Genomic DNA, 19,808 nt, shown 5'->3' with positions numbered 1-19,808 from the left:
CTTCCCGAGATCCTGTGATGGGAAGGGGAACACGTGGGCAGGAGGCAATGCTGGGGAGACAGGATTGCTCCTCTCAGTGTACGAGTGATGGTCTCATCAGGAGCAGTTTTCACTGCATGCCAGAACCACAGAATCTCAAACTGCTTTGGGCTGGAAGGGACCTTCAAGCTCATCTCATTCCACCCCATTCCACAGACCAGGCTGTGAGAAGTGTCCCTGCCCACAGCATGGGGATGTTTAAGCCTGGGATAGAAGTATCTCAGTATCTATTGTAAACAGATGATAATTAGAAAAGCAGAGAAGAGTCTAGAAGGAACAGAAAGCATCCTCTGGTAGAAAAGCTGCAGTGATGGCATTTTCTTTCTCTTTTTTTCCTTTGAGGTTATTGACATGAAGAGTAATGCTAATGTAATTGCACTGAAATTCATGCACATGAAAACCTCACCAGGGCAAAGTCAGAATAAATGGTCTGTTTGGAAACAAAATGTTGGTGCAATGGAGTAGCAGTATCTGTCTTCCACCTGAAGAGTATCACGACACCACGGGCACAGCGCAGTGGAGCTGTCACCCCGCTCAGTCTGCACCTGAGGGACACAGCAGAGCTCTCTGCTTGTACCCCTGAGGTGTGCACGGCTGCAGCACCACATCCCAGCTGCCAGGCAGTGGTCACACGAGTCAATAATGTGCACTCAGGCTGGGAGAGCAGCAAAATGAAAGCGAGCATCCTTGTATCCATTAATCAACCTGATCCTCGGCCGCGCAGACAATGCCTCGCGATTGTCGGCATTTCCCAAACATCCCTCACGCGCTAACCATCTGCAGCTGGAATACAATGCTTTGATTACAAACGTCAAAAAGATAGAGCAGAAAATTAACTTCTCCTTATTTAGGAGATTTGCAGAAATGTGGCTTCACGCTACACTAATTCAGTGCCCTCGGTATGAAAACTCCCCATTACGATGTCTCGTCAAATTAGAGCCGACGATCCAACGATGTCATCTCTCTCCTCACACAACGCTCTATTTTGTAATTAAGCAGGACAGGGAAACAATGGCCTTGCGTATAGAGAAAAGGTCAGGGATGCAAAACATATTTTTGCAAGCTAATTGTAAGATGCATGAAGCCAATTATCCCAGCAGTGCCGCATATGCCGGAGCAGGAAGGATTTTCTGATTTTGCTCCGTGACTCCGAGTCGAGTCAAAGCGCCGGCTGCACCCCTGGGGCACGGGGCTGTCAGGAACCAGCGAGTGCAGGACTGGGAAAAAGGCCCTGAAAATTCTGCCATGATTCTGTGAAAATCATTCCAGCCTCTTAGCCCTTCCCCTGACGTTATTCTGACTTGAAGAATTACCAGGAGCTAATACAGTTTTTACTGAAAGCTTTAGGCATGACCCCCTGTTCAATTAGGAAATTGGTTTGGGTGCGTAGGATAAAGGAAAGTGTTTCTGTATCCTTTGAGAATGGGCAATGCATCTGCCTCAGGCAGCTTCTGATCCAAGTTCACAGGTATCTGCAAAAGTCAAATTAACAGGAGGAACAGTTGGGACCTTGCTGCTGCCTTGGGAGAAGCTGAGAGGCCTCACATTGCTTTCAATCCATCTCTGTCACTCTTGGAGTTACTAAGATTCTTCCAATGCCTTCCAGAAAAGTCCTTTCAAAATGCCCTCTTTCCATTAACAACATTCTCCTTTTTAAAATGTCTAAACTTCCTGATACCACAAAAAGAAGATGAGGAATATCACAGTTTATGGAGATAAATGGTAATTTCTTCCTGCATCTCTCCTTCAAAGCAGCTTCCTCTGATTTTACTCAGCCTCCTAACACAGCCACTAATTAGAGATCAGTAATTAACTTTCTGGTTCAAGAAATATTTTGCAAAGGAACCCCATTAAAAGGCTGATTTGCTTATTCCAGGACAAAGAAGCCTTGATATAAATGCAGGTACTACATGAGGCCAGTCTGAATTCTGAGACTGTCCTTGAATCTTGATTTTTCTGCTGAAATCTGTTCCCTGATGTGGGGGGAGTGGGGACAGGCACCACCCCCGGCATGAATGACATGGAGTGTCACAGGAGGGACTGCTGGGTGTTCACATCAACCAGTGCAAGATGTTTAATTCTGCATTTCAGTCCCTGCTGATGGATGGATGGTTCCCCAACACAAACTGCACAGTGTTTCCTCGATATCTTCATTACAATCAGAACCAGAGCCCGGCTGGCTGTAGTGAGGTGCCAGTGCCACCCTTCTGGGGGTTCCCTCTGGTGCAGGTTTTCCTACTCAGCAGCTTTGCTGGATAATGCCATTTAAACAGGAGCCAGAAGAGGCAGCAGCTCTCCAGCACTTGTTCACACAGATCTGAAAGCCCTCCATGGTTCTGGGGTCTGCCAGTGTCCTACTTCTGCGGGATGAGGCATTCCTCTTTCCAATTCCAGAGGAAATAGAGCAACTTCTTCATCCTTCACCATGCAGCACTCACCAGATTCTCAGCAAACTTAACCAATTTCATCCTGCCTAAAATTATTAGGCATATCAGGTTTGTGGGGAATAAACAAATTAGATCTCCAAGAACTCCCAAACTAAGTTTGCTGCAGGAGCACAGACACTCATCAATTCTTGGTGCACCAAAATAAGCTTTGTGCACGTGGAAACCTCCTACAACAGTCAGTATGGGCATTATAGTAGGAATTAAATGTGTTGCAGTATGACTTGTACAATTCCTCTTTCCTCTGGGGGTTAGAAGCCAAAATTTTAGATGGGCTAAAGACAAGAAGGAGTTTAAAGAGGAAGTCTCAATAGTGCAAGTTGCTGCTGTTATTAATGCAGGGCTGTACCCCTTCCAAGGCTGAGGCTCATTTAACAATCAACCATATGCTCAGGCTTTTGTAGTGCCAATAAAAGCTTAAATAGAATGCTATCTCCTGGAATTATAAAAAACAAAACCAAAAACCTTGCAGAATAATCCCAAATGTTGGAACTCCAGAGTCCTGTAGCATTACATGGATTCTAGGTGCACTGAGGAAAGGTGTCTCCAGCAATCATCACTTCAGGGATTCCATCAGAACACAGAGCTCCCCAGAGTACCCATTTTTCACCAAATCAAGACAATCTGAATGCACTTGTCCACACAGTGATACTCTGGCCCTGCCCTCTCAGTGCTGGTGTAAAATCACCTTTGCCACTACCAGAAAATCATCAGCAATACTTAACAACTACCATACCACCAATAATTAGCAACTGCAGCAGAACAACCTTCTCTCCCTTCTCTGGCTCTACACCCTTTGCTCCATGTCCAACCCAGAAATTTTCTCCATCACCAATTTTGTAGGAGAAATGTGGGTCCAATTAACAAAAATCCATCTGCCAAATGCTTGATTTGTGGCTGATTCCAGAGGCCACTACAAAGCCAAGCATTCAGTGCTCCACGATAAAAACTTAGTGAGCTGCTGTAATAAATCAGGAGGCAGGAGACATTGTTAGCAAAAAGCCACTTCTTGGAACCCTTTTTAGCTCTAACAAGCAATGTAACCAGCCAGCAAATTGAAAGGAACATTCATTGCACAATCCTCCTTTAGATCTCATATTTACATACTCTGATTGTACCATATTAATGCCCCTCTCATACAGAAGGTGAGTTACACTTGCTGTGATTGTGCTTCTTTTACTGTCAATAATTGTATTACTGTTACTGTAACGGGAAAAAAACAGTATGCACAAGACTGGCAAAATCTGGACAAATCCATCCGTGTGAACCCCACAGTAATTTAGTGAAATACATTTGTTCACATTCTCTGCCCCATACACAAGCCACATCCATGTCATTATCTGTCTGAAAATGCACCTGCCCAGTTCATGTATTTCAAATATTCCTCTGCAGGATAAACAGGACATGCAAGGAAGGGAAAAATAAAGGAACTAAGATGCAGGAACAGTCCCAGTTTAGATATAAAGAAGCCAAGTAACAGAATCATTTACGATCTACTGTAGCTCAATATTTCAACCTGGAGTGTTTTCACTGAATTTACTGCTCTATTCATTTTTGCTATGGCATTCCCAGAAAAATTGGCCCACGCTCCAGAACAGAGCAGTGTTATAATGCTGACTTCCACAAGCAGAGGAGTGGTTCCTGAACAACCAGCTTCAATACAAGATGGAGTCAAGAATCAAATATTTAAGAGGCGAATATTCCAATACCAAATGCTTATCTGAAGCAGTTCTTGGATTACAAGCAAGGCAAGCACAGCAGCAAATGCATGAGAATGATCTGAGAGACCTGAGCTCTTTCATATACATTGTGCATATACAATGGGATGGGAATGTTCAGAAAGATAAAATTATCTTCTGTAACCAAAGCCTCGCTGCATGACTGTGAGGCCCAGCTGCTGCTTTGCTTTCACCTCTCTGAGAGCAACAGTCCCTAAGGCCAAGCTCTCCTGCAGAGGACTCCTGCTCACCTGCCAGATCTGACACCACGATGGCAGCAAGGGACTAAGAGCCTGCTGTCAAAAGCCTCTGAGTCCCACTGTCCTGCAGCTCAGGGACGTGTGTGTGTCACAGAGGAAGTGCATTTTTGAGAGATGCCTGCCTAACAGAAGGTCTAGTCTCAGTTATCATGAAGGTATCATTCATTTTCAGCTTCTCATACTCATATAAGCAAATCCTCGGTTATTCGAGGCTGCCAAGAGCCAGCTCTCCTCTAATCCACCCTTTAAGCTCTACACTGCAAATGCACTACAGGATTCCCCAAGCCTCTTTAAGGAGAACTTGCAGTACATGTGGGTCTCAGGAAGCCCAGCCAGCTCCCGGGCTGGTGTGCTGGGAGGGCAGGGAAATTACAAGGCTTAATTTGGGAAAACGACTCTGGCTGCAGGGCTGGCCAGAACAGTTAATTCCCATGTCCTATCCTGCCAAGTCACAGAACAAAACAAAACTCACCCAGGTAGAAGGGAAACCTCTCCTAATCCGCCTGTTCTCAGAGCAGTCAGCGGCACCGGAGGCGCATTCCCGGGGCCACACAGCTCCGCTCGCTTCCCTCTGGAACACAGTGCCCTACTTCGAGCGTTTGGGAAAACTGCAGCACAGGAATCAAACCAACTCTGTCTGCCCAGAGAGTAACCCCTGAAATCTTACTCGGCACTACCCAGCACAATCACTTGACTTGCAGAATCCAGAAGGAAAAAGCTTAGGAGACTGCAATAGGTCAGGAAAGGAAAAATCCAGATTGACAATTGTTTGTGAGCTTCAAAAGCTCATAGCCCCTGCAATGAGTAAGTACAGCTAAAACAAAGTAAATTGTCATTGTTTTTCAAAGTGAAGCATTTACTTAATGGGTTCTCAAGTACATCCTGGTGTATTAAACTGCTCTGCTCCAAACTGTTTATATCAAGGTATGTCCAGCCTGTCAGAATTTTCAGACAGACTTTCCCTGGCACTTCAATATTTCTGTCACTCCCCAAAATTATTTGTGTAAGGCTGACAGATCTTTGGAAGCAAACCACTGGTTTGTGGTTGGTAAAGGAATCTGCCTTCCCCAACCATGACCTTGATCTGCATGTGAATTTACACATGAATTTACCTTGAACGACGCCTGTCTCATGCTCACACTAACATTATCTATATAGACATAAATACACACAAATCCACTAAAGAGCTGTTCCACTTTCTAACCAGCTAAAGAATCTCAAAGATCTCATTTCTCTTCTATTTTACTCGCAATTTGCTCCAATACTGGCCATCCCACGTGAAATGCTTTATCAGATCCATCTGCACATTCCCTGCAACACATCCCTCCTGGACTGAGCTCTTGTCATGGCTCGGGCAGAAGCAGCAGCTCCGGCCACACGCCGAGGCTCCATCTCCCTGTAATGACGGCAGACAAGGCGGGATGGAGGAGGACGTGTGTGAGGGATTTGGGGAGATTATGGTTGTTATTGTTCCACGGTATTGTTCCTATCGTGTGTAACCCAGTTGTGATCGGTGCGGTCCAGTGCGGGAGCATCCCTCCCCTCCCTCCCTCACCTGCATCAGTCGGCTCCGGCTGCTGCATCCCTGTGCTATTTAAATGCTGGTGCCTCAATTTAGGATTTATTGAGGAAGAGAAAGCAGAGCAGTCAGGCTTCTCTGCACCTGGAATTTAACCTGAAAAGGGAGGGCTTGCACCGTACCCTCAACAACAAATTAAAACTACCCCTCTTGCAATTAACCAAGTCGACTTCTCTCAGAGATGCAGCCCTTGCTCGGAATAAGATAAGCAAGATCTTAACAAGAGCTGGAAAAATCAATATCCTCCTTCTCTCTCCCACACCCTCCGCGAAACGTCCCCTTACCTTTCATGGTCCACACTCCTGAAGCCAGGTAAGATGTGCCGGAAGCTGCTGTTCCTGTCGAGCTTCGGTTGGCTCTTTGTCCTTTTGATGGAGCCTTTGAGCCGACGGCTGAGGAACCCCTGTGGGGTGAGACAAGAATACTAAATTACAAGGCAGAGGGAGCGGGAGCGGGAGCGGGAGCGGGAGCGGGAGCGGAGCCGCCCGTGCAGGCGGGCACAGCGTCCCCGCAGCTCCCGCATGAGCGGCGCTGGCAGCGCCCCGCGTCAGCCAGCAGCTGCTCCCGGCGCTCCCGGCCGGCTGCGGCGCGCCAGACTCCCCGAAGCCGGCGTTGCCCTGGCAACCATCAGCTCCCATAAAAACCCCGTCTGCAGCCGAGGCTGGCACAGCGCGGCCCCTGACGGGAGCAGGCCCGGCCGCCCCAGCCCAGACACCGCCCCAGCCCGGCCGCGGCTCCCGGGCAGGCCGAGCTCCGCTACCTGCTCGGAGCCCATGGCCGCACAGCCCGGCTCAGCCCTTTGCTGAGCATGGAGCTCCATAGAGCCCGTCCTAACACTGTGCGCTCGGGGTGCAGGCACCACCTTGGAGAGGAGACAGACCCCGGCTCGCTCCTTCTGCGCCGAGCCTCCTCCCTCACGAACATAAGTCACGGCTCCCGGAGAGCTGCACAGCACAGCCAGCACCAAACGTTGTAATGGCAAAGCTTCTAATGTGTTATTTGCTTATTGTTAGGAGTTAATGTTCTACATAATCTGAACATTACATTTAATCTCTCCGCTAAATAAGGCAATAAAAGCATTATACTACTGTGCTGGCCGGCATCTACAGTGTATGAGAATGGTGCGAGAGGGTCAAGCACTTTGGCCAGGGAAAGTGGGGGGGCATTTTAAAGAGAAATCAGGATTTTGGGGTGAAGCCTGAAGGAGTGTTCCTTCTATAGACCATCACTCTAAAGAAAGAGATCAGCTCCACATAAACAGCTCAGCAAATCCCCGCAGAACATGAGGTTCCCTCCCCAGCCCCAGGAAAGGGGGATGACAGCCATGGATCAGGCACAGATTGTGGCACGTGTGAGGAAGGGAGCGTGAGGGCACAGAGCAGCATCCCAGCCATGCCCACGGTGCACCCTCTGCTCCGGGCACGAGCCTCAGGAGTTTCTCCACTCAGCATACAGGAATGGATCCTGAGCAGCTCACTTTTACAAATGAATACCTTTAATACGTCTTGCAGGGCGATAATCATAGTCTGACTTCTATGGAGCCTGTCATTTGTTCATGCCATTTAAACACTCCTTCCCACCTCGGATATTCACGGCTCACATTATGTCTTTCTCAAGCTGCAAAATCTCCCTGGGCACTCTGTGTGGCTCTTAATATGGACGTGACTTCCCTGTTCGTAAGTGCCCCAAGAATTTCAAACATCTAGATAACCAAAGGTGTTTCACATTTATCAAGTGCCACTTTACTTACAAACGAGGTACGTAACATGCATCTGTGTGGACTGAATATTTCTCCGGGAGCTATTTGCATGACTCAAATAGCAGGAGGGATAAAACACGGGCCATCACATTGTACACTCTGTCATACTGCACAAAGCCAGTGTGGGAGATAACAAAGGCCTTTTCAAAAGGGTTCTGTCCCTGAGAAATACCTGCAGAGAATTTTATAGCATAGAGAAACATGGCTGTGAAAAGCAAATGTGAGGATTTGCATTATCTAGAGCATTGTTAAGATACTTCCCTCGGTACTCAGACCTTAGCCAGCCTCCTACTCTTCATATCACCGTGGTATCAGCCCCACACTCATGGTATCACTGTGGTATCAGCCCCACACTCATGGTATCACCGTGGTATCAGCCCCACACTCATGGTATCACCGTGGTATCAGCCCCACACTCACCCTATCATCTCCCCATGCTCTTGTTCTTCAGAGCGGACCAGGCCCTTGTTGCCTGCTATGGACACTGGCCAATGTTTGCTGTGAAGGGCAAATCCAAAGCACACGACTGGCCAAACACCTGATATTGCCCTAAAGTCTTCTGGTGAGAAGATTCTGGACCAGGAATGAGAGATTGGAGTTCCTTGACCACTGCCAGCCACCCACAAATATGTCCTCATTTTATCAAGCCCCTCCTTCAATACAGGAATAGCTTTGAGCTCTGGACAGGGCATTGATAAGGAAAAGCCCAAATGCCTTCTACAGCCAATGGCGACATTTTTCTTCCTCAATTGTATATTCCACATCTCCACAACTGTTCCATGATTCATGCAGGATTTGGAAATTAGAATTTAGGGCTGTAGCAAGACATGACTTTTCTCCTGTTTGCCATTGTTTTTACATTTGTTGCCACCAGAAGGAGATCACATGGAGCCATTTTCCGTTTTCATTGCCAGCTTCCTTGGGAGAACGAGATGTCAGAGATTTTAATGCTGATAAATTATGCTGCTATAGTGATACTTTGCACCTCCACAGTGCACACCAGAGATCAGAAAACCTAATGTGTGAATTAATACCTTCTGTAATTTTTAGGTGGGGTAAGAAAAAAAGACAGAAATTTGTCTGTGAAAATACAAGAGAGAGATTCTGGCCTGGGGTGTGACCACCGAGCTTTCCTAGTGAGATCATAAGGACATGATCCATTTCTTCTTCATTTATGACTTTAAACAACATTTGATTCTGATCTCCAGACAAACAAGGCTAATCCCACCCTCTGAGCATTGCCTGCTCCTCTAGCTGAGCTGCATTCTTGGCAGTTCCAGCAATTAAAGCTGCCCTTTGCATGCATGTTCTTTATACACTTTTAGGTTTATACCGAGAGCTGTCTAGGGCAGAATTGTGTCTTCCTGTGTGTGGGCAGCATTCACCACTAGTGAAAATATCGTAGCAAAGATTAAACTAGTAGCTGAGAAAGGTTTCATTCAGAAGTTAATAGTCTCTATGAAATGACAAAAAATAGAAATCTGCAGAGCCCAAGAATCCCTTCAGCTAGAATAAATCTTGAAATATCCATTACAATGGAAGCAAGGTACCAGCTGTATAAATGCATCCCTGCACAGCCTAAGCTCTGAGCAAGAGGAGATATTTTGGGGTCTTTAGACACAATCACTGTGGTCATGAGTACGGCCCCATGCAATCCCTGAAAGCCCACAGAGCAATGTGGCACAGAGCTCATCAAGCCTGGCAAGAAAAAGTGTGAACCATGGAATCCCAGAGTGGTTTGGCTTGGGAGGGCCTTCAGCAGCACCCAGTGCCACCCCTGCCGTGGCAGGGCACATCCCACTGTGGCAGGGTGCCCCAAGCCCCGTCCTGGGGGTGCCCCGAGCCCGGCCTGGGACACTGCCATGGGTGCAGGGGCAGCCCCAGCTCCTCTGGGAGCACGCAGAGCTCCCACTGAGCACTGATTTCACTTCTCAAGGGCAAGGGCCTTGCTTTTCTTGCTTCCTTTCTGCTGTTTTGCCTCTGACATCTCCAAGCCCGGAGTACAATCGCTCTAATCACAGGAGCTGACTGAAGTCATAATAACACACAAAGAACGAAGGCAGAAGAAAACAAAACAAATCCTTTTGAGGAATGGCTTAATCACAACCACAGCAACTTCAGCTAAAACAGGATGGCACAATTCAAAACAGCACAATTAAATCTGCTGTGATTTGGGCTCTTTTCTTACATATTTGACAAACCCCAAATCCAATGTCATCATCTCACTGCAGACGCAGGAAGGTGGGACTCTCATTTAAATTTTTCTTCCTTATCAAATTTGGCATTTCCAATTACTCTAGAACCTGGAAATAATCTTATATTCTATTATAATGTTTGAATATTTTTGGTATTATAATACTTTTAAAGCATATGTGCAAACCCATCAGCACCATATGCCTTTGAGATGCAGGAACTGTAGAATTCCACACACCCTGGGGCAACACGAAAAAAAACTAGAAAGGAAAGAGAAAAAGGGAGGGGGACAAAACTGAGCAGAGTGTTAATGACAGCAAAATCTGGAGCTCCTGTTTTATTAAACATAAAGTAATGATGCAAGTCTTGTGTCTGGAGCTGACTCCCACACCAATAATGTTCACTCGCACAGAACCCATAGGATAAAGTTATAAAGGTAAAAATTCAGCACCATGGAAACACAATAGAGATAAAATTTTAAAATGATATATCAATAAATCAGGCTGGATGCCTCACGAGCAGCTTTCTTTGGAAGAGTCCTGGCAGCTCCCCATGTTCTCTAAGCCAGGAAAACAGGGAGAGGCTGGGGAGGGTGAAGGTCTGGCCTGGGGCTCTGGGAGGGCACTGGAAGGGCACTGGGAGGGCACTGGGAGGGCTCTGGGATGGTCACACAGGAGCACAGACACAACCCTGGCTTCTGCTCTCACCTCAAACCCACACAGAACAACCCCTACAAAGGCAGATCACAGGAACTACTGAACAGATGGGGTTGTTTTTACAGTTCTTCCACATCTTTTTGTTTTAGTTGAAGAAAATCTCAACTCTGGGGGACATGAGAGGACATCAGGAATTTTTTCACTACTCATCATAAGGAAACTTCTATAAATAAGTGTTTTCTGTGAGTACAAGTGTGCAATGCAGCCTTTCCTTCCAGGTCTCCATGTGTCCTGCTATGTCAGGGATAAGGTATAAAACTGGAAGTAAATATTTTCTACCAGACTCATCTTTATTCTGGGCTTTACAATTTTTATTTTTTATATTAAACTTAATTTAATTCTGAAATTAGTTTGGGCCTTTTTCTGTTCCTGCACAGCACATGGAAATACCCTCTTATTGAGGCTCCACTGAATGGATAATTAATATTTGTATTTGTGAAACAAGTAAAGCTGTGCCAACACTAAGCATCCTTTTATAGCCATAAATGTTCCAAACAAGTGAGTTTACCCATTTCTACAATTACCAATGTTAGTCCCAGCTTTCAAAATGAAAGAGCAATGTTTTTTGGGGAACATCTGATACCATTTGTTATGAGGTAAAGACATCTAAGTGCACTTTTTTACCCTTCTCTCTGTAGAACACGATTGCTCTGAGCTACCCCAGGAATGCAGAGCCCAGAACAACCCTGAGGGTGATTTTAGGCACCATTTGTGTCTCTTGAAAGCCCAAGAATAGAAATAACCCCCCGAGTGGTCCCTGGCACTGAAGCAGGGCAGGAAGGGAATTTCTGTACAGCACTGACCTTTATGGATCAAATATTTTTCATTTGTTCAGTGTTAGAGGCACAGGGCTGGAAGTGTCTGCAGCCCCTCAAACACTTCATATATCATTTATTTCTGCCAGCTCTTTTTGATTTGAACTTTGGTGTTGTAAGTTGCTTTGCTGTCCTGCAGCTCTGCTCCTGTCAGGTGTGATGAAGGGCTCTGTTCAGGTGACCGAGCACACGGCCCCTGTGGAATTCCCTTCCCCAAAAAGTGCATTTCCAGGATACACGAGGCCTGCATGGGGCTGCTTTGAACTTGGGCACACGGGAGGCAAGAGAGTGTCAACCTTGAGGCTGAAGACACCCCCAAACTTACGAGAAACCTGCAGAAACCTTAGGAAATTTTTGCAAATCTATCACCACATGCTGTTTACATGGCATACCCTTTTAAAGTCCACCTTTGGCTATGATGCAGGGTAAACTGGTTCATGAGTGTGTTTTATCCCTGATTTCCCTACTTTGATGTATGGTCTTGGAGCAGCACATGGATGTCCTGCTGTGTCAGGCATCTCTCTGCTCACTTCCACCTGAAACCTCTGGGGAGAGCAAATATTGGAAAATATTGGAGGACAGAACCCCATTTTCCACAGAACCGATGGCCACCTCTGAGTCTGCAGGAAGGTAGCAGCACCAAGCTGCCTCATTTCCACTGACAAAGCTTGTGTGCTTTTAGTAACACATTTTCTACAAAACCAGCTGCCAAGCCAATAAATTTTAAAAAGCAGTTGGTAGATGATGTGTTTAGAGTAAAAAAAAATATTATTATCTTTTGAATGTAGGGATTCATTGTGTAATTTTGCAGTAAAAGTTACTCATTCAAATATGAAACTCATGTTCCAGGCAGATGCTCTTGGCTTCAAAGACTTTCCCCACATTTCTGCAGCTTAAATTGGAACATTTGTATTCAGCAATAATTACAGCTGCAATCAAACAAAAATGCTCACTTTTGTGAAGGTGTGGGGAATACCAACTGGAATTCAGATGATACATCAGCCCTGCATTTCCCCTATCTACCTCCCTAGACAACTCACTTCCCAGACATTGTGCAAATACTGAAGATTAACTTCATTTATCCTCATCTCAGAATTTATGAAAATGACTATATTGGTTTGATTCACCTCCTTCTTACAGTTTTGGAAAAAGGGAAAAAATTACAATGGAAGGATAAATACAACACACATATGATATTTCCAGGAGTACCAGCCTGGCTTTCATGATTTCTCCATCCTTCAGAACACACAGATCAGAGAGCTTTTTGATTAAGAAAGCTCAGAGAGAAATGAAAACCAAGGAAAGACCACTGCCTGCTCTTTTTCTCCACCTTTACTCCTTTCCTTTCCCTCCTCAGCTCGTACTTGGTGTCTGATTTTGGGCTGTGGTGCTGAGGCAGGTGATGTGAGGCAGCACAACTGACAATTCTCTTAAAACACTCACACTGAAAGATATAAACCAAAAAGAATATCCTTCAGGAACTGGAGGCAAAAATTAAGTTCACTGCTGGTTTATCCCTCACAATAATAAGACAGACATTGCAAGTGACAGATCCTATTTTTGGGTCTTAGCAGTGACTATTTGTTGCCTAATTATTAGCAGTGGATTTGCTATCTTTAAAGCAGAATTTTGTCACCCCGCAGGAAATTTCAATTCTACAAGGCAGATTTAAGTGTCATTCACTTATTCTTTAACTATTTTTGACTTGGTTGCTAATTATCAAGGAAGGTTTCTTTCCTGGAGGGCCCGAGGGCAGGGCCAGCACGTGTCCCTCAGCCACAGGCAGTGCCACACCAGTGGGACACTCCTTTGTTTCCCAGGGGGCTATGAAGGTCTCCTCCTCCACCCTCCAAGAACAGAAAAATTTCTTTTCTTCTTGTGTCCAACTGGCCTCTGTCCAGGAGCAACCTGCACCCATCACCCCTTGGCTTTTCCCTGGGACTCCTTGGGAAATGTAAAGTAAATTTCTGTACTCAGGCCAGGCTGTGCCATCCTGGGAATGCCATGGAGATGTCCTTGAAAGAGGCAGGAATGAAGGGAGGGACAAGGGCAGGGACAGGGACAGGTTCTGCTGCTCAGGGTGAATCCCATTCTGCCATGTAGGGAACTGCACAGAGCCATTCAGGAAATAAAGACATGATTAGTTCTGGAGCTAATTTCCTTGGTGCTTTGAAAAATGTTGCAGGGAAGATATGATCCACTGTAATTATGGAGGAAGATAAAGACAAGAAAGTTTCTGGCAGAGTGCCAGGCCTGGGAACACCTGAACACCTCCGGAAAAGCAGCAGAGCTTCTCCACTCTCTCTGAAATTATCCTTGATGCCTGAGCCATGAGTATCACTGGGAAAAAGAGTGTGGGGAGGACAAACACAGCCTATTGCTTATCAGAGTGCAGTGCTGAGGAAAAGTGACAGCATGGAGGAGAAAGGGAATCTTGTTTCCATGGCAACTAAAGTTTGAAAAAAGTACCTAGAAATCAATGTCATCTTCCCATGTGTGCTGCAGCCAGAGCCAGGGATCCAAGTTCCCCAGCTGCAGTGTCCAGGAGAGCATGGGAGCAGAGCTGCTGGGCTGAGCAGCTGCACTGGCTTTGGAACAACAGTGGCACCACCTGGAGAAACTGCCTCACACGAGGCAGCCCTGTGGAGGGGAAGAAGAAACCTCCAAAACAGCTTCCAAACAATCCAGGCAAGGGCCATGAGCTCCTCTGTGTCCGGTAAAGCTCAGCCACTTCCCCGGGGTGAACAACACAGACAAGAGCACTGCCAGCTGGCATGGGGCATCTCTGCCATGTTCCTGTCCCAGCACCCTCACTGTTACCAAAGCCCACAGGTGCCATGTGAACCAGCTGCAGGGGAAGACCAAGGAATTATGGCTCAAAATACGTTCTGGCAAGTAAGGAGAAGTGTCTAGTCTAAACTAGAGAAAAATCTGTCTCAGAAACAAAACTTGGAGATGTATTGAAAACTGTTCAGGGTGAACTGTGGCAATGACACAGATTTCTATGAATTCCAGTGCAATGAATTCAATATTTAAACAAATACTGAATATCCCTGAGCTAAAGCAGTGCAAATCCCCAGTGGAAGAAGTTCAGGGATGAAGGTCCTGATGCAATGGGCACTCATGTTCCAGTCTCCAGGAGAGTCAGATAATACCTTCCATTCTTTGACTTGTTCTCTGAAAGCACAATGTCAGTGCTACTGAAAGAGGGAGAATGGAACGTGTTTATTATCCTACCTTTCATATCTGCAGGACATTTCTTTATCTGTGACCCAGAAACAAATTAAAGGGACACTGTCATGTTGGATATTCTAATGGCCCCCTTTTCTCTGTGCTACCAGCAATGTGAGAGCTTTCAGTGCCCAGAGGTTTAAACAAATTGAAGCTTTTGTTTGTTTACCTTCTGCCTTTCACTCACGCCACAGAAATGGAACCAGTCAGGTCCATTTGCCTCCCTACAGCCTATCAATTAGTCCAGGCTGTTTGCACTTGGGCTTCCTGGGAAGAGACCGAAACACTATCAAATGTTTTCCTGGAGTAGCTTTGAAATTAACATTTTGGTTCAAATCATCCTTTGGAAATGGAAGTCTCTAAAGAATGGATATGGATCCAAGTACATTGCTGAAAAATGCAGGGGAAAATCTGAGATTGTTTCTCTGTCTTTGTGGGGAGAATTCAAACAAAAATACACCAGAGCACCCGAGCGTATATTAAATTGTTAAATTACCACAAAAAATGTCAAACAAACATTTTCTAGAGAGTAAAGGCCAGTCACCTGGCTGGTTTAAACCACCTTCAGCATTTATAGTGATGCCTTGTGTTGGGTTTTGTTTCTTATAGATGACCAGCAGCACTGCTAGACAGCCCCAACTGTTTGATACAGATTTTGAATGATGGGGAAAGTGGTATAATCTTCCCAGGCCTTAGTTCCCCATTTATTTTGAGGCATTATGGTAAATTGCAACCCCCCAGTGCCTGCAAGCCTGAATTCATTCAGATTGGCAGAACACTTTAACAGCTCCAGATGAAAGGTGCTACAGAAGTGCCAAGTACTATCACTGTAATTATCATTCAATATACACTGATCAAAAGAATGAAATGTGAATTAGCATTTCCTATTAGCCCTACTTACTGCCTAAATGTTAAATATTCCTCCCATGGGCTTTCTCCATGAAAACACATAGGAGCTGTTGGTATTTCTCATCTGGCTACAACACTGCTTCCCCTGGAGTGGAGGAACGGAGGGATCTGAGGAGAGTCATGAAATCAGAACAACAGAGGTTTATTCCACAAAAACTTGCTCAGGCTTTCTGGGGAGAGGAGGTTTGGAGCTGCTTTCTCACTCTCACTCCTTCCCTTCTCATTCCTGGCACCAGGAATCTGTCCCACTCCAAGGATTTTCTGCTGTTCACCCTGGGACCCTGAGCCCTGCCCGGAGTCATGGGTTTCACACAGCCCAGAGTCCTCAGAGGCTGAGAAAGTGTAAATATCTGGAGTAGCTGAACAAAATCAATGGAAATGTGCCAATTTGGACCCTCTGCAGAGCCAGGCAACTTCCTGAAACATTTGTTTTCCCCTTTCCCACTCAGTATTTGACTTTACCTTCCCCAGAAGCACACGTTTCCCCGTTTATCCACTGCCCAAGCTTCACACAGGAAGCAACGGGAGCTCCTGCCTTAGCCCAGAACACATTTCAGTGGTGCTGGGGCACAGAAATTCGGTGATTTGTGGCACTTCCCTCTCAGTGGAAGCTGCAGGTTAGCCCAGGGCTCTGCCTGGGCACTGGGAGGATGCTCAGATGCCTCCTCCTGCAGCAGCACCAGGTCATGTCCCATCCCCTCCTCACTGCCCCACCCCAGAGCCAGCCCTGCCCTGGGACCCTCTGCTGTCCAACAACCCCAGTGTGACAACAATCAAAATAAGCCAGAACCCCACAAAAACTACAACAGGATCACTCATATTTCTGTAGAGAAGTGGCCTCAGTGTGTGAATTAAGCTGTTGATGAGCCCTATGCTCTTCTTTTCTCTAAAACTGTCCTTCAGACAGCTGCAGGCTCTGACAAAGAGACCTCCCTGGAACATACTCAGTTCAAAAAGGGAAAAAATCCATATCCTGCCTTGCTGAGCCCCTTTCAGTGAAGCAGGTCACAGCACCATGTCTTTTATCCTGTCATTCTTGTCTCCTGCTTGATGCACATCGTAAATCCTCAGTGGTTTGGACTGCAGCTCTGTGCTGAAATCTGTCAGTGCCTCCTATCTCTGACCATGCTGCCTTCCAGTCCTCCCCAGTTGGAAGTTCCAGGTTTACATAAAAACAATTCAAGACACAAGGTCAGACTCAAAGAATTAAAAATATCTTTACAGTCAGGTTCACTTTCCAATCCCTGTGCTAGGGAGCACTGAGTAGGGAAAAATATTCCCTTTTTCAAAAATTTATCCTACATACCTTAACTAGAATTTATCTCATGTCTCATAAAGGACAAGCAAAAATTAAAGATCAAAAATACTCACAGATTTATATTTAATAAGATGACTTAGAAAAATAAGGCAGAGGGCTCTAATTTAAATAGTAAGCAATTAGAAATTTGACAACATGAGGTGCTGGCAGAGAAAGTAAGAAAGTCAAGGCATTTCTGCCCTAGGAACAAGGATTTGGGAGTCCAGGAACCCACTTACTCATTTTCACATTACAACATCAATTTGGAGAATATTTAATTCTCTTGAAACTGAGGAGGATTTCAGAGAGGTAATTAGGAATAGCTTAGCTAGTGTTAACACCAGGATTGGGAATTAGAAATGAAGAAATTCGGCTCAGGATGTATTTTTGGGCTTTGGAGAAAACGATCAAATTTAAATTAGCTAAGTTTTCCCTCCCTCAGTCTTCCCAGCTGGAAAATGAGGGTGGTAAGAACAAACCACCTCTGTGGAGAGCCCAAAGGATGCTGGAGGTGCAAGGTCTGGTGCTGGGGTACCTGACAAACCCCTCTGAGGGCCAGATCAGCCCTCCAGATTTCTGCCAAGCAGTGCCAGGGAGGCTGCAAATAAGTGCAGAGGCTCCAAACGACCTCATTTTGCTTCCAATCCCTAAAATGCTCACAACCCCAAAGCTTCCAAGCATGTCCTGTTGCACAACTGGTGACTGAACTGACAGATACATTCTCCAAGTAATTTCCATATTTCTTGCTGCCACTAACGCTGGTTAGCCAAAGTCAGCTGCAGCTGACAGTTTAATGATAATGGCTTTATGTTTCTATATCATCTCTGATAATGTTCCTATTCTTCTTAAATTCAATCCCTGCAAAAGGGGCACTTTAATGTATGCAGCCACAGACCAAAATGACAGTAATTTTCCCTTTGAGCTGCAATGGTTTAGTAAACAATTACATTTCAATTAAAGAGGGGTGATCATACCGAAGGAAGTGCCATTCCACTCTCCACATAATACAGGAACATAAATTCTCCAAAGTCAAATCATTGTAATATATATTACATGACTGCTCTTAAAAAAAAAAAAAAAAAAAAAAAAAAAAAAAAAAGAAAAAAGAAAAAAAAGGAAAAATAGAGTGTATTATGCACAGCAAAAACTTAGGAAAAAAATCCTATCTTGTCCACAGCAGCTTGAACTGGGATCCCATTATTTAGGATTATGTTCACTGAAGAGGAATGGCAGAAGGGCTCTTCACTTTCATCTCTCCAGGAGTTTCCATTTACTGCCATTAGTATTTAATACTTCATTTATCAAGGATTAAAACCAGGATAGATGGAGGAATGCTGTAAGAGTAGCTTATGATGGATCACTGCAAATTCAGCTGTGTACCGAGCCCAGCCAGGCAGGAAAACTGCAGGAAAACAAGTTCATGTTACAAGGAGAAGAAAAACTGTGCTTTGGTGTGGTTTTGGGGGATTTTTGAGGCCAATGTGGCTTCAACCAGAAGAAGAACTGAAGTGTTTTTGGTGCTCCTGGAAAGCAAAAGATTAATGCTAGAATTGAGGATTAAAGGGATGGAGAAAGAATCCTAAATTCTGTCTAATAAAAGACAGAATACAGATATTTCCTCAAGTCTTTTGGCAATTTGGGCTTTGCTGGCCTGGGATATTTTCCTAGAAAACGAAGTAAATTGGGCTCTAACAGAAGGAGTCAATAGATGGCAGTGCTTGATGGGATGGGAGTGAGTCCTCCCCAGTGAGCCTCAGCAAATCCTCCCCTGCAGCACTTCCCTGCAAGGGGCTCTGAGGGATTTCACCGGCACTCAGCAGACTTCCCCAGCTTCTGGCCTCTGAGTTTGACAAAATACCCCACAAACTTCAGGTTTAACCCACTTCACACCTCGAGCTATTGGGATTCAATGCAGAGAGGCAGAATTGCTTCTCTGCACTCTCCTAAAAGCAAGGCTCTAACCACGGCCATGGAGAAGGGACACGTTGGTGTCTCCAGCCCTGCAGCATCACCAGCTGCTGCAGGTGCCCACTGGAAAAGGAGACTAAAATCTGAGCACTTGGCCCTGAGAGCAGCTCAGGACAAGGGACCTCAGCTCAGCTCCAGCCTCAAACCTCTCATTCTGCATCAGCTCATACAGAGCTCTGAGAGCATGAAGTGAAGGGAGGATTTACATGGAAAATAATTCTTGTACAGCATGAGATAACCAGGACTAGGGGAGATTTTTCTAAGTTTAAGGAGCTTCATTAAAAATTTCTTTCAGGAGAAGGGGTAAGAACAGGAATTGAATTTCAAGGTTTACATTCTATAATTCAAAAACTACCAGGAGCTCTTGTTTTCAAAAACCACAATGCCCAATTATCTGTAACCTGTCTGGCAGACTTCTGTATGGGAAGGGAAGTTCCCAAATTTCCACCCTAGTTTGCTCTAGTTTTGAAGTGAAAGAAAGCAACTGGGAAAGCCAAAATAGCTGAAACCAATGGCTCCTGAGCTTCACAGGCCCTTGGAGACTCAACAGCAGAAGGATGGAGATGTCAGGGAAGAACAATCAGCTGTAAAATATGAAAAGCTTACAATTTCCAAACCTACAACAGCAGGCTCAAAAGTAATAATCCCATTACCACTAAACTAAGGCACTAATTACTATTCCCAGTGGCTGGAGTGGACTGACTGCTAATGTTCCTCTGGTTAATGAAGGAAGGTGAGGGAGAATATATTTCTAAAGTCAGACATCTGCTGAGGGCTGGGCAGCCATACCAACTGTACCTAATGAAGCCATTCATATTAATGCACTGACACTCGGAGGGGGCGCAGGGGAGAAATGAGATGAGGGTGGATTTGAACTCAG

The 19,808-nt window shown here is 45.4% G+C and overlaps 1 protein-coding gene across 9 annotated transcripts in view; it reads right to left on the bottom strand.

The window, feature by feature from the left end:
* DAB2IP (DAB2 interacting protein) overlaps positions 1-19,808 on the bottom strand; it is a 155,176-nt gene that overhangs the window by 86,810 nt on the left and 48,558 nt on the right. For 8 of the 9 annotated variants that reach the window (XM_030286618.4, XM_030286614.4, XM_030286620.4 and 5 more), the window contains exon 3: positions 6,325-6,443. In XM_030286618.4, coding sequence (XP_030142478.3) covers positions 6,325-6,443 — 119 coding nt within the window. Of the gene's footprint in view, positions 1-4,933; positions 5,049-6,324; positions 6,444-19,808 lie in introns of those variants that run through there. The other variant, XM_072936674.1, reaches the window with a different exon arrangement.

The sequence above is a fragment of the Taeniopygia guttata genome, chromosome 17 (assembly GCF_048771995.1).
Source record: "Taeniopygia guttata chromosome 17, bTaeGut7.mat, whole genome shotgun sequence".
Classification (NCBI taxonomy): Eukaryota; Metazoa; Chordata; class Aves; order Passeriformes; family Estrildidae; genus Taeniopygia; species Taeniopygia guttata.
This window is presented reverse-complemented; position numbering and strand designations above follow the sequence as displayed.